Source organism: Paroedura picta, chromosome 2 (assembly GCF_049243985.1).
Source record: "Paroedura picta isolate Pp20150507F chromosome 2, Ppicta_v3.0, whole genome shotgun sequence".
Classification (NCBI taxonomy): domain Eukaryota; kingdom Metazoa; phylum Chordata; class Lepidosauria; order Squamata; family Gekkonidae; genus Paroedura; species Paroedura picta.
The window spans coordinates 52,439,022-52,453,173 of NC_135370.1; the positions used below are offsets into that span (position 1 = coordinate 52,439,022).

A 14,152-nucleotide genomic window follows, 5' to 3' on the forward strand; every position below is an offset into this window, starting at 1 on the left:
CCCTTAATAGCGTGTAATCAGGATACATCAGAAATTTAATATTTAATTTCATTTCTAAAATAGTGTGAATTTTTATCCAAAACTTTGTACTTTTTTACATGACCACCTCATGTGATAAAAAGAGCCAGCCTTATCCTTACATCTCCAACATTTGTCATTGCATTCTGTAGACATTTTGCTAATTAATTTAGGTGTGACATACCATCTGTAAAACATTTTATACCAATTTTCCCTTAATAACTGGCATTTTGTATGTTTTACAGTTTTCCCCCACAACAGTTCCCATTCATCTAATGGAATATTTTATGTTCTGCATACACTTAATCTTGCAATTTTTAACCTGTTTGTCTTCAGTTTCATATTTTAACAAGAACTTGTAGGTTAGCCCTTGTAAATGAGGTTTGGCGTGAGGAGACAAGGATTTTTATTACCTTGTCTAAACACCGTTATCTGGAGAACTGGCCCTTTAACAGAAATGTCCTTCCGGGCCATTGGTAGCCTGGAACAAAAGAAGTGGCCCCATCAGAACCATAGGATCCACTTGGTTGAAAGATGTGCTATGACAATGATCACCCATTGCCTTCACTGCCACAGCCTGAGCCATGTAGACCTGGCAGCTGACTTTGTTCCAGGGCTGATCTCTGATCTCTGCCTAACACATATTGTGCTTAATACCATTTCCACAGGATCTAAACATGAAAAGCAAAAAAATGTTTGGGATAGTTCGATTTTATCACATCTTTGGAGAGCATCTTCAGAGTTCTTCAAGTCAACTCTCTCTGAAGTTTGGAAGTTATAAATATTTTTTTAAGTTATTTTTTTTTCTAGCTCTCATACGTATTATCTGTTTTGTTTATGAAAAATAGCTCTTCGAAATACAGGGTGAAGCTCCAAGTCCAGAACTGCTTCTCTAATAATTTGATCTAACTAAAAAACAGCACCACAGCCAGCGTTTCTAATGTGGTTTTTATTCATTTGACAATGACATCAGTATCTTTCCATTCTTCTGTTGGTGGTGTTTTTAATAAAACAGTGCCTGCATTGCATGTTGGAGCCAACGAAGAATACTGATTCTCATAAGTAATTTTTCATTAGGCTAAATGAGGTGTTGTGAATAAACATGTACAAAAGGACGTGATGACATCTGATACACAAAGAGTGCAAGCTGCACGTCTCTGCTGCAGATTAATGGGCATAGGTGTGTTGTTTTCTGTGTAGTGAATGTGTATTGTACACTTTAGAAAGAGTGGCAAATCTGGCAGATTAAATGTCAAACATGCAGGGTGACATTTATAGTGACTTTTAGCATGTTAAGAGACTTCTATTATGTAGTCAAGAATTAGTTATTTTTTCCATCATGTTTCAATAAAACATTTACAGTCAAATGCACCACACTGACAGGTTATTTATTATATTTGTGGGACCCTCAAAGCTTTTTTTTTGTTGTTTTTGCTACATTTATGCATACTTTAACTGAAAATATTCCATTTCAAAGGAGCCAAATTATAAACTTTACAAAAGAGTACTGCTTTTTTTTACACTACTATTTGGAGTTTTCTCGTATTTGAAATTCAAGTAACATGTACTACAAAGAGTAGTGAGCAACATCAGCCCACTGGTCATACTCAACCATCCCAGGTGTCCCTATCAGTCCTTGCTACTATCATCATGTGTCATGAATATTGTTCATTCCGATTTTTAAAAAGGAAGCCAAAGACTTGGTGCATCAGATACCACATTGTGTGTTATTTCGCAGTGCACAAATGGAAGCGGCATTAGTAAGGGTCTAATTTACCCATTTTGTTTCTCCTTCTTTGCCTCAGCTTAGTAGTGTAACTTTGTCTCTGCTTTGTCTACCTTCTTACCTATATTTTCTGTTTCTCAACAGAGCACCCTAATCCACCACTCACTCAGTGACACCATTTCCTGTTCCTCTTTTCCATCTTCAGATTTCTCCTTTTAGCGCTTTTCCCTTCCAGGTTTTCTTTCCGTTCTTCCTGTCTTGTAACCTTTTTAGTCTTTCCTTCTCTCCACTTTCCCCTGTACTGACATAAACCGAGGCTTTGAAATCCTAAACAATGTTGGTTGTGGGTGGACCAACAACCCTCCCTCCAATGGCTACCAAGATTGCACAATGCAGGATCAGCCTAAAACATCCAGCATAAGTGTCTGTCCAGCCGCTGCTTGAAGACCGTCAGTGACGGGGAGCTCACCGCCTCCCTAGGCAGTTGATTCCACTGCTGAACTATTCTGATGGACCCCCCCCCCACCGCTTTCTAGCCAATATTTTTTTCCAGGTAGTTTAAACCCATTACTGTGGATCCTATCCTCTGCTGCCAACAGGAACTTTTCCCTGCCCCCCTCTAAAGGACAACAATCATGTCCCCTCTTAACCTCCTCTTCTTCAGGCTGAGCATGTTGTGAATTAGATATATTGATGTAAATGTATTAGAAGAGTTTATTTTATTTATTTTATTTATATTTAATAACAGTAACAATGCAGTGATAACAGTAAACAGCATTGTGGAACGGTAGAATACTAGAGAACATTAATCAACTCATACTGAGGCCCAGTGGGTTGGGAGAATTGGTAATGATTGTTGTTGGAAGGAGGCTTGGGGGCCAATGGGAAGTGGTGGTTCTGATCAAACTCAACCAAATGCCTGGCGGAGGAGCTTCCTTTTGCAAACCCTGTGGAACTGCCTGGGTTTTATAGGCTGCTTTTCTCTACCAGAGGAAGTCTCAAAGCAGGTTACAATCACCTTCCCTTTCCTCTCCCCACAACAGACACCCTGTGAGGTAGGCAGGGCTGAGAGAGCCCTGATATTACTGCTTGGTCAGAATAGCTTTATCAGTGCTGTGGCAAGCCCAAGGTCACCCTGCTGGCTGCATTGTGGGGGAGTGCAGAATCGAACTAGGCTCACCATATTAGAAGCTCCTGCTCTTAACTACTACACAAAGCTGGCTCTTGGTTGTCAACATTTAATACTAGGTGCATGGCTTTTGTCATTTTGCATTTCTGCTTACTGAACACGTGATAATTTTAAAGTACTGAATATTCTACAAAAAGTGTATCCCTTCAGCATCTCCGGTGACAATCCTCTTTCCTGTAACGATAGCATCTCTAACTCTTATCAGGAATGGCTGTTTTCATAACATTCAAGTGACCTTAGTCATGATTTCAGAAAAGAGTCTTCTGAAAGTCTGTCTGTTGGAACTACTAACCACCAATTACTAGCTTTAGGGAGGCTCAAATCATGTTAACCCATTTGATTGTAGAAAAACTATGAAAAGGAGAGTGGGAAATGGAAAGCTGAAGTCTCTAATGAAATAAACATTTCTTCTCGAGTTTTTGCTCGGGGTTTAAAAATCATTATGGCCATTACCGCTACTTTCTTGTTTTGTACAAGAGTAGGGAAAGGCACACAGCCCAGTGCAGATTTTTGAGGAATCATCTGGAGAAAATCCACACAATCCACTTGGTGTATAAATACTACAGGCAGAACCTTAGTGGAATATGCAGCAGCTCATACAAAGCTGAGAAGGTGCTAGTAAAAGAAAAAACGTCTTTTTTCTTCTCCTGCAGCCTTGAAAACAGCATGCCCAATGTCAATCCATGATTACAAACAAGATCAAGGTTAAATGTCACTGAGTGATGGGAAAACATCTGTCCAACCATGGTACGTGCAGCCGGAAGGGATATGTACAGAAATCACCATTCTCACTACTTTTTGTGAGTTTCCAGGGGTCCCAGGATGTGGGACACAGGTGACTGCAAGTGGGAAGGCAGCACCGTTTGGTAAATGTTGATTGTAGGGTTTGGTTTTTGTTTGTTTGTCATTAAAGATCCCAGCCTATTTACTTCTTTACTTGTTTTGAACCAGTTATGGATGCCACATTGCAGTTTGAATGCTATCTACTGTCCCATGTGTGGTTCTGACACAGTTTTTCCTTGATGCACTCTTTGGGAACTGATGCACTTCTGACAGAGCAGTTTCTCAGTGGAACAGGCTTCCTCGGGAAGTGGTGGGTTCTCCATCTTTGGAGATTTTTAAACAGAGGCTGGATAGCCATCTGCCAGAGAGGCTGATTCTGTGAAGGTTCAAGGGGGTGGCAGTTTACAGTGGATGAGCGATAGGGTTGTGAGTGTCCAGCATAGTGCAGGGGGTTGGACTAGATGACCCAGGAGATCCCTTCCAACTCTATGATTCTATGATATGATTGTCATTAACAATGCATTGAGTTTCTTCTTTATCGGGTTGTATAAAAAATATGTACTTTATCATATATCCATGCACTTTTGCTAGAAGTCCTACATGAGACTGGAGAAAGTTTAGTCCAGGTTTGGTTTTTAAGTTCCGAAGGTTTGTTCAAGCATTATACAAGATGGGTTAAGCCACAGTCAGGAAATAGATTGTCTGTTACTTCACTCCTGTCATGCTAACAGAGCTTGTGCTGTGTATAATTTGTGATATATGCAGTTCTGTCTTCGAGGAATTATAAAAGGTGTGATGTTTTTAGACATAATGAAGCTTAGTGAATGCTCAAATGTCTAAACTAACTAAATACCTTCTAATTAATTTTTAAAAATGTATTTTTCATTACTGCTACCCTGCTATGTCTGCAGCTCGCTGTCTGCATGCTTTATCTTCTCTATTGCTAATAACAGTACTACTTTGTGCCAAAACAATGCCAAGTTAATGCAGATAATTCTTGTCCCTTTGTAGCTCATAAAATAAATCTTGTTATAAAACCATTCAATAAAATGGCATTTCAGAATGACTTCTTAAAAATGGTCAAGGTAATTAATATTATGTGTGCGATGCAAGTAGATAACAATGTCCTAATTTCACTTGGGCTTTCCATGTACATATTGAATAAAAGTTATTCTAAAATCCCATGGTGGATTTATGAGGACCAGAAACTAGAAAATAGCTTCACATGAGGCATTGTATAACTGGGGAAAGGCAACAAATTTTAGGTAAGGAGATAAAAGATACTACAGAACACAAGTCCAAGTCAGTTTTTAATATATTCATTATTATTATTTATTTGATTTATAGCCAACCACTCCCAGCCAAGCTTGCTTGTGGATGATTACAGATTTAAAACCCACGACAAAACCCCCAATAAAATACTCTATCCCACCCTGATGATGAAGAAGAACCACCCTCCCCCACTCCACAACTTCCCAACTCACTGCCTTAGGAGATGGGTGGTAACAGATGGTAATCTGGGCGTGGCTGCTGTTTTAGCCAGTCCTGGGGGGGAGGGGGCTAGGTCTAATTATCCTGGCCTCGCCCAATGACCTGTGGAAGAGTTCCATCTTACAGGCCCTGTGGAACCGAGAGAGCTCCAACAGGGCCCTTAGTTCACCCGGGAGCTCATTCCACCAGGTTGGGGCCAGGACTAAAAAGGCCCTAGCCCAGGTCAAGGCCAGGTGTACCTTTCATGGGTTATATCATTTATGGGATGGATCCACTGAAAGATTTTATGGAAGTTATTGGCAAAGTGGATTTTTCATAGGTGGGCTACTATGTGTCCTACAATTTGTCTATGAAGATCAGGAGAAATTTGTATAATCCTAAAGATGGCCCTTTGGACAACTCCTGATCCCACTCAGACCAAGTCAAATATCATTGGAAAACAAATCAAATGACTTGCCTAATCCCTCCTCCCACCCCAAAGATAGGGTTGGTAGCAGATATCTATGCTACTCTAATACAGAATATGAGAGGACTCTTACTATGCCATTATAGAAGGAAACTTCCATGAGCTAGGAGTAGACACATCAAAAAGGTACTAGACCTGTGATGTATTGTACCAAGCATGGTCCCTAGGGCTGCTGAGAGCCAACACATAATCCCAAAGATGACCCTTTGGCCAACTCCTGATCCCACTCAGCCCAAGTCAAATATTGGAAAAGAAATCAAATGACTTGCCTAGTCCCTCCTCCCGCCCCAACCTGTTGGCAAGGCCAGTGGTCACTAGGGCTATGTTGCAATTATCTTTGCTGATGAACATTCTTTATATTTGTCTGCTCACATATTTTTAATGTCTGCTAGGACTAAAAATACTAACGATCTTTAGTGCTAGTGTTCTTGATAAATTCTTCAAGCTCTCTAGTACTAATTGAAACCTATATTTTGTTGAGACTATGGCCTCACTTCACTGTTGCTCTACTGCAGATTAACAGTGGGCATTATATGAAAGCTGTGGTTGTCCCAGACTGACCTACAGACTAATGAAACATAAATATGGCCAGGAGATGACCTCCTTCTTGCCTATTGTAGGAAGTTCATATTCATTTGAGAATAAGATATTCCTGGAAAAAGTGTGAGAATCTTCTTGCCTGAATTGTATAATTTATTCTATTAGTTGTAGCTTTTTGGGATAGAAATGACGGTTGTGAAAGAGAAGTATCAGTCTCCCCCAAATTCTGTTGCAGTGTAAGTTGAGCCAGAAGATGAGATATCAATCCATGATTTCCAGTCAGTGTAATGCAAGCACCTGTATACCTATGTTGTTAGATGTTCAGTGAAGCTATTAGCGGCCAGACCCCTCCTGGCTTTGAGGGGAAGTTTGCCCACAAATACCCTTTATTAACATTGCCTGCAACCTGCTAGTATATTGCTTTACTATTGCATATTGTTGTTGGAAATATACAAATGTGTGTCAGTTTTGCCAAAGGCTGACCAGCAATATCTGCACTCATGCAGAAATGAAAAAGTGTACTCTCCAGGCAATGCCATGCTTTCCAGGAGTTGCCTGGACTCCTCAGGTGACAGCATTGCCAGCACTAAGGGGTACTCAACTTCTAGCTTTTCTCTTCCTTCTTTGCAGGTCAATGGCATACCTAGGCACACTCTTTCAGTGCTCCTTTCTTCTCCTTTTCACCTACAGAACTCGGTTAGCCATGATTAACATACTTACCACACCTGCACCCATTTCCTGTCCTCTAACCTCAGAGTTGTCACACTATTTGCGTTTTTGCCTAATTCAGTCAGTGTAAGTGCATTGTCCTTTGCCTGGGAAACTCATCAAGGGTCCACCAGCTCACTTCTATTTTTCCTTGAGGGTATGTGTTAGTTTAACATTGCATATTAGTATTTGTTTAATTTTTATGTCTTTTCAATAAAATAATTTTATTTTTTAAACTGGCATCTGTGTAGGTTTTCTGAGGGAAAAACCCTGATATACACAGGTGGGGACTCCTGTTGTTACTTCTCTTGCAAGCTAAATACCCCAACTCAATCGAATTTGGGTAACAAAGTAACATTCTTTTTTCCTTAAAAATAACTGGATCTGTAGAATACATTCTTCAGGGAGTTCTTGCATTAGTTTAGGTTGCCCAGTCCTTCCTTAGCCTATCTCCCCTACCCCTAACAAAAGCAAGCACTTTGAAAGAAATTGTGTCAGTCGAAGGCCACAACTCTGAGTAGCTGTATGCAATTCCTGACTGCAATATTATGTTCTTTAAATAAAGGTGCCAGAGGTGAACAGCTAAGAGGAAACCAAAGTGGATGACTGGAACCTAGGGCCATTCTGCACGAATTAAATGTAGCAGAAGTCTTACCTTTGGTAAACGCTACTAATTCAAGGTTCCGCATGACGTCGCACACAATCTGCAACACTCCTGCAACACTCCCGCAAAAAGCGCTTCGTTGTAGCGCTTTACAGGAAATCTAGAAAAGTGGGTTCCCCCTGAGAAAACCACTACACTTCTGAGCACAAGCTGCAACACATCAGCGAAAGGCATGTGCGTTCTCAATGTAGCGGTAGAAAGAAAGTCCTTCCCCCGCTCTCACCCCCAAACTTCCAGCGAAGCGATTGCCATTTCTTTTCCTTAGACGGGGAAAGCAACGAACGAGCGAGGCTTCTCAGAGGCTTCTCCAGCTAAAGTCCCTCCACAGAAGTGATTAAAAGTTAAACAAAGCTCCCTACTGCAAGTGTCTTTAAAGTTCCCAGGCACAATACAGCCCCTTGTTCAATACTGCCCATAAGTTCGGCCACAAATCTCGCCCATGGGGGGGGGGTTAACTTGAGGAGCCTGTAAACGATTAAGCGCCAGCTCCTACGCCTGCAGAAAAGGTCTTTCTGATACATTGAAGGAACGAATATGCGTTGCTACAGGTATTTTCGGGTTTTTTAAAAAGTTCTTAAAGGGAAACACAAACACAACAGTTAATTGGCTGTTAAGGGGCGGGAAGAAGCACGGAAAAATATCGCCTCCCCTATTGCGATTTCGGTGAGACTGGAAACTTGTGCGTTACGAGAACAGCACTAGTGGGAGAGCCTTTTTTCGCGATCTGCCGCTTTTGCCTGCAACACTTTTCAATAGCGCACAGATTTAGCCACACTGCCCTTTGTGCGGAATGACCCCTAGAGTTGGCAGGCAAAGAGTATTATTCTATTGGTAAAGCAAAGGCAGAAAGCCTAGTACTTCTGGAAAATCCAGACGCTGCATACTGCTTGTCACTCACTGGGGTCTGTGCTTCACTTTTCCTTATTTCTGTGCCTGATAAGGGGTGTGAAATCTGAGCACACACGGTTCATGGTAGTAGACTATGCTCATCCCAGCCTCTCAGTCCATGAGGATCTTAGTTCAAGTCTTTGCACACTGCCTGCCATCGGTTCATTGAAAGCAGTTTGTATTATGGTTGAATTATAGTCTACAAGATTTTTTTTGTGATGGAGATGACACGATGTTTCTCCTTATGATTGAAACCCTTCATGTGATGGGTTTTCAGACATGTTGGAATAATCTATTTGCAGAAGTATTTAAGTGGCTTCCATGTGGTAGTGAAATGGCCCTGTTCGTTTGCAATTTGTTGAAGATTAAATAGTAATTGCTTTGAAGATGCTCTGCACATAAGTTTGAGAACCTGTGCTTCCTTGTGATTGGAATTCTGTTTCTTGTGCCACATCCCACAAGCGCCATGCTCATAAATATATAGAAAATATTGGACAGTTTTGGATCTTTGATAAGTTTCAGGACCTCCTTATCTCCCTTTCAAATAAAACATTGTTTTTTTTATCATAGGTTTTTGCCGGAACACAAATTAGCCCTTATTGAGAATACAGTAGGAGCTAAAGGAAATGGAAATCCTTACCGACTCATGAGTCTGCCTTTCCAAGAAAAGAATGAGAGAACCATGGATTTGACAAAAAATAGAGACTCAGCCATGAGATCTGTTGACTGCGAAACACAGACCGAATGTTGTACCTCTTCGCAGGAAAGACTACATGACCTGCTAACAGCAACAAGAGAACCGAATGAGTCTACATCCTCCAAAAGCACAAGTCATTGTCAAGGAGAAGATAAGCCACGTGAAACTTGTAGAGTTTGCAGAACTCCAGGAGGACTAAAGTGTCAGCAGAAACCTCTGCACATTGTTTGGCCTCACAGGTGGTAAGTGTAATACCAAATTAAAATACAGTGGTTTAGGACCAGAGTTGCACAAGAAGAGCTGCTGCCCGTAAAGCCCCTCAGATGTTGGTCCCAGGGGTCAGCAAAATATAGGGGTCTGCATGGTTGAGGATGGACTGGTAAAAATTGTGGCATGTCCTCCTGGCAGCAAAAATTGAGGTTTAGATTCAGTCCATTGTTTTTGGTCTGATTAAGGAATACAGCACCATTGACGCTGGATTGACACTGGATATCACTTGAATTTAACAATAATGCAAATTGACTTTTTATATATGTTTGCAAAGATAATGGTATGTATCCACCTATCCGTGAAGTTTGTGAAATTGGTCTTTCCCATTTCCCCTTGTCCTGGAGCCCCTGGAGCCCCCCCACCACCACCATTTTATTCCTGTGGTTCAGTGGGCACACAGGAGCAGCATGGGCAGTCTGCAATACGATGGCGTTAATCACCACTCCATCTCTAGCAAGCAAAAATGCCCTTCCATTGGAGGAAATACATGGTCAAATATGTGCCAATATTCCTGTTGATTACAAAATCAATCATTTTTAGTAGTTAGCATGCTGAAATTAATTGCAGCCTTTCAGAATCCAAAGGAAGAACAGGAGAGGGGACGAATGTGTAGTAATGACATTGAAATTAAATATAAAATGTTGGGAATTCTGTATCAAAGCATTTTCAGTCCACTAATGATGTTTAATATGCAGTGTTAATTTATATTATCTTAATCATCCCAGTGTGACTGACTAGGTGTTAAAATTAGGGACCCTACTATGCTTTTCTGTGTCTTACTTTTTACCTAGCCTCAAGGGAGGGTGGTATATAAATATAACAAAATAAAATAAATAATTTACCTGTACAGATTTTCAAAACATGCATATATGTATATATGCAGCAGGAAAATCACTGCTTTTCAAGCTGTTGACACAAATACCTGATTGAAAAATCTTTTTTTAAACTGAGGGAAATCTACCATGCTGCATAATCACTGCAAGCACAGAAACTTTAGCTTGGCTCCCGCCATAAATTAGGATTTAAAGAGGTAAAATGTCCTGATAATCTTCCCGTATTGGGCACGAACATTTTAATCTAGTTTTTATTCCTCACAGTTTGTTTAATCTGCATGTGGCCTGATTAGAGTTCACTTCATCCACAGATTATAGTCTGTTTATTTCAGAGATGCTGGGTCGATCCGTAAGTCAGATTTTCTGAGAGCCCCTGTTTGCAGGTGAAGCAATAAGTACACCACACCGACAGGGCAAATCGCCTTTGCGGGGGATTTGACTTCCAGCACATTAAAACTCCAGAAGCTCTCCCAGATGATCTGCAGCATCTGGTACCTAAAGGGATTTTCATCTTTGACTCTAAATGTCTGAACATAAAATTTAGAGATTGGAAGTCGATGTAGAATCTGTCTTTGGATTTGTTTAAGCAACTTCACACTTCTCAGGGAGCTACGTTTATTTTTAATCATATTTTATGGCTGCAAGCTCAGAAATCCTGTATTCTCACAGGTTAGTTTACGATGTGATGTACTCACGACAGATACTTACTGCATCTGCCATTTGTGGAAGGGGATACAGAGTTTACTAATCTGACAGCGGAGTTCCTAGTTGACCTTTTTCACCATATAAAGGTGCATACCGAATGCCGAAAATGTTACAATTCTCTGCGCAGGCCATATAAAAAAATTGCAGACTAAATAGAAAACAAAATACACCCCAACATACAATTTATTCTGCGTTTTGCATGAAGGAACGCACAGCTGAGTTAATAAAATGAGCGATATTAAATTGAATAATTCCTTTTATTTCTGTGTGTATTTGGGTTTTTTTTTGTTTAATTTAATTTAATTGCCTAAAGTTAGTTGCTTAAAGAGATGCAGCCTTGTGTTTGTGCACATGGTTATTGTTAAAGCTAAATTATTTTTAATTTGAAGAAGAGAAAGGGGGGGAGGGAGGGGAAAAGCCACATCAGCAAGATCAAGTGCCAAAATATAAAAGTAACACATTCATCCTTATGGGTAATATAGTAGAATATTGGAAACTTGGAGGTTGCCAGACACACAGCTAACATTAGGGCTAATTTTGAAAATCTAGCGTGCAGTCAATTTTACTGATGCCTGGGGACATACAAGGTAGAAGCTGACAAGAGAACTAATTTTGTTTGGGTTATTTACTGCTATGCATCATCCACGGGTTCCCGTCTGACACACGGCTATATGAAGGGGAATATTATCACATACTAAAAATTTATGTTGACATTCGATATTTGTTCAATATGTCAGCAGTATTACTTTCATAATCAAAAGAGTGAGAAAAAAAGGGGAGGGGGAGGCATTTTATGCTCATATAGATATATCTTTTTAATAACAGTCTATAAGGTTAATATAGTTTACCTTTGAGAGTATACAATGAAAACAAGCAGGGTTAGCAGGGAAAATGACAGAAAGCATCAACCCGAGCTGTTTGTTTGCCATTACCTAAGCGAGCCATGTCAGCTCTCTGGCCCGCGTCTGATAGCTATTTGTTGTACAGAGCGCACAGCATAAAAAAAAAAAAATCAAACTCTTAATACTATTGTGTGCCCATAACCATCTGTCACTGCTAGCCTGGAGATGAGAGGAAGATTACGAGGAATAAACACTGAGCCGCCGAGCATTGGTAAAGCCTTCGGGCAAAAAACTCTTGTGGGGACATCAAAGACATTCTAATTCCGAGGCAGTCAAGGATTACAGTGTGTAACCTGTGCTGACAACAGATAAATGACTGGCAATATTGTGCCAGAGCTGTTGGGTCCTGCATGGAGTACTGATGATGATGGCGATGATGATGATGATGTTATCTTGCAGAATGGACTCTGCTGAGATAATTTTATGATAAAACACTTTTTTTCAAATGCCACTGGGTCTAGACAGACATTTACTAGCTACGGGGGTAGCAATCAGTTTCTTCAAAATTTACTGTTCTAAGCCCATTAGAGTTCCAGCACAGCCGGGCTTTTCCATGAAAATCTGAAACGCCAATATTTTCACATCGGAGAAGGGACACGCGTACGCTCGGCTCTGGCCATTTAGTGTTAGGATGCTTCGGCAAATGATTTATGTAAATGTGCTCATAAAAATGCAGCTCCCCCTCCTTTTTTATAATTTGATGAATATGAATTAGTAAATTAAGAATTTCAGTTTGGCGTTCGCCTCGCGTCTCAAGGCCTTTGGCCATGCGAAGGCATGCTGATGGAGAGCACGGATCATCCAGGTAAACAGGCTGGGCTCTCAGTGCATTTGGAGCAGTGGATGAAGCATGCATGCACACGTGCACAGATGTACACACACTCACATGCACACATCACGCATTGCATTAGTGACTAACCGTTTTCTGCGCCTTATTCAGGCATTAGCAGATTGAAATATTCCCTTATGAGGCTCTAGAATGATCTCATTAAACAAACACCAGGTTTTGGTAATTGATGTAATAAGGAGGATAGGGAAGGGCTGTGTAAAAAATATTGTCAAAAGGGTACTGTTCCTCTTTTGAGATGCCATACTTCCTCATCACTGTCATAACCGCAGCCATTTTTTTGAACAAGAATGCTTTACCTGCATTAACTGTGTAGACAGCAATATATGCTTCTAGGGTTCTTTTCAAATGAAATAAGAGAGGTTGATGCACACACACAATTTATACACGCATACACCCACTGGAACATCCCTATGGACAGATCACAACCTTGCTGCTTCTCCCACTCCTGCTAGAGTCAAATTAACCCCCCCCCCGATATGCTGTTCGGGGCACCCCAAGGAACAGCATTTCAGGGTGGACGGTTTGGGCTGCAGCAGGAGGGAGAAGGCAAGACAGTTGCGCTCTAGGGCCAGAAGCCCTTTTGTCTATGGATATGTTCTGGTGGATCCAACTCACACTTAGGTCCTTATTGTCCCCCATTCCATGCCAGGTCATGCATTCTTGTGAGCCGTAAAGCAATCACAAACCTATGGTCTCATCCTGAAGTGGCTTTTTCTGACAGCAAGTGCTTGCATAGGGTTCTTTCACCTGCCAGTGCAAGACTGCAACTGGTGACTTTGTTCTGGTGCTGAAGGGGGCCTCAGGATTGAGTTGTCTTGTGGCAGAAATCATTTGTTTTTCAGTGCCAGGAAAGGAGGGACTTCAATGCCAATTGTTGCAATGCTGATGCTGTAAACTAAAAATCCTTCAGTGGCATTAATAAACCAGAGTGATGGATCATAGGCCTTCTCTGTCAGGTCCTGAGGACTGTTTGAAATATTGCTTAAAACTCTTACTACTGCTACCACTGCTGCTACTACTACTATTTCAGTAAATATTGATAGTCTGGTAAGGAACGTCAAGAGTCCCTTTCAAGTTAGCATCCTAAACCATAAGTTATCTGATGTTGGCCCAATTCTGAGTAAAGTGATCCAGGGCTGGGGGTTTTGCTCAGTGAATTTCATTCCATTCCTGAGCTGCATGATATTCCTCAAACCTTTTTTTAAATATTCTAAGTAAAGCGCTATAGCTCTTCAGTGTTACTGTAGCCCCATTGAGATGTCTTGGCACTGTTGAGATCCATTGAGATAACAGCTGTTGTTATGCGAATACAGGAGTGGATGAAGCATAGATGGGTGACCATCAGGACATTTTCTATAGACACCTTAGATTAGCAACTTCTGTCACACCAATCACTGATTCCCTCAGTCTAATGAGCTACTT

At 40.9% G+C, this 14,152-nt stretch overlaps 1 protein-coding gene across 13 annotated transcripts in view; it reads left to right on the plus strand.

Annotated features, from left to right (window-relative positions):
- QTMAN (queuosine-tRNA mannosyltransferase) overlaps positions 1-14,152 on the plus strand; it is a 269,467-nt gene that overhangs the window by 206,213 nt on the left and 49,102 nt on the right. For all 13 annotated transcript variants that reach the window (XM_077320143.1, XM_077320137.1, XM_077320145.1 and 10 more), the window contains one exon: positions 9,044-9,412. In XM_077320143.1, coding sequence (XP_077176258.1) covers positions 9,044-9,412 — 369 coding nt within the window. The remainder of the gene's footprint in view (positions 1-9,043; positions 9,413-14,152) is intronic.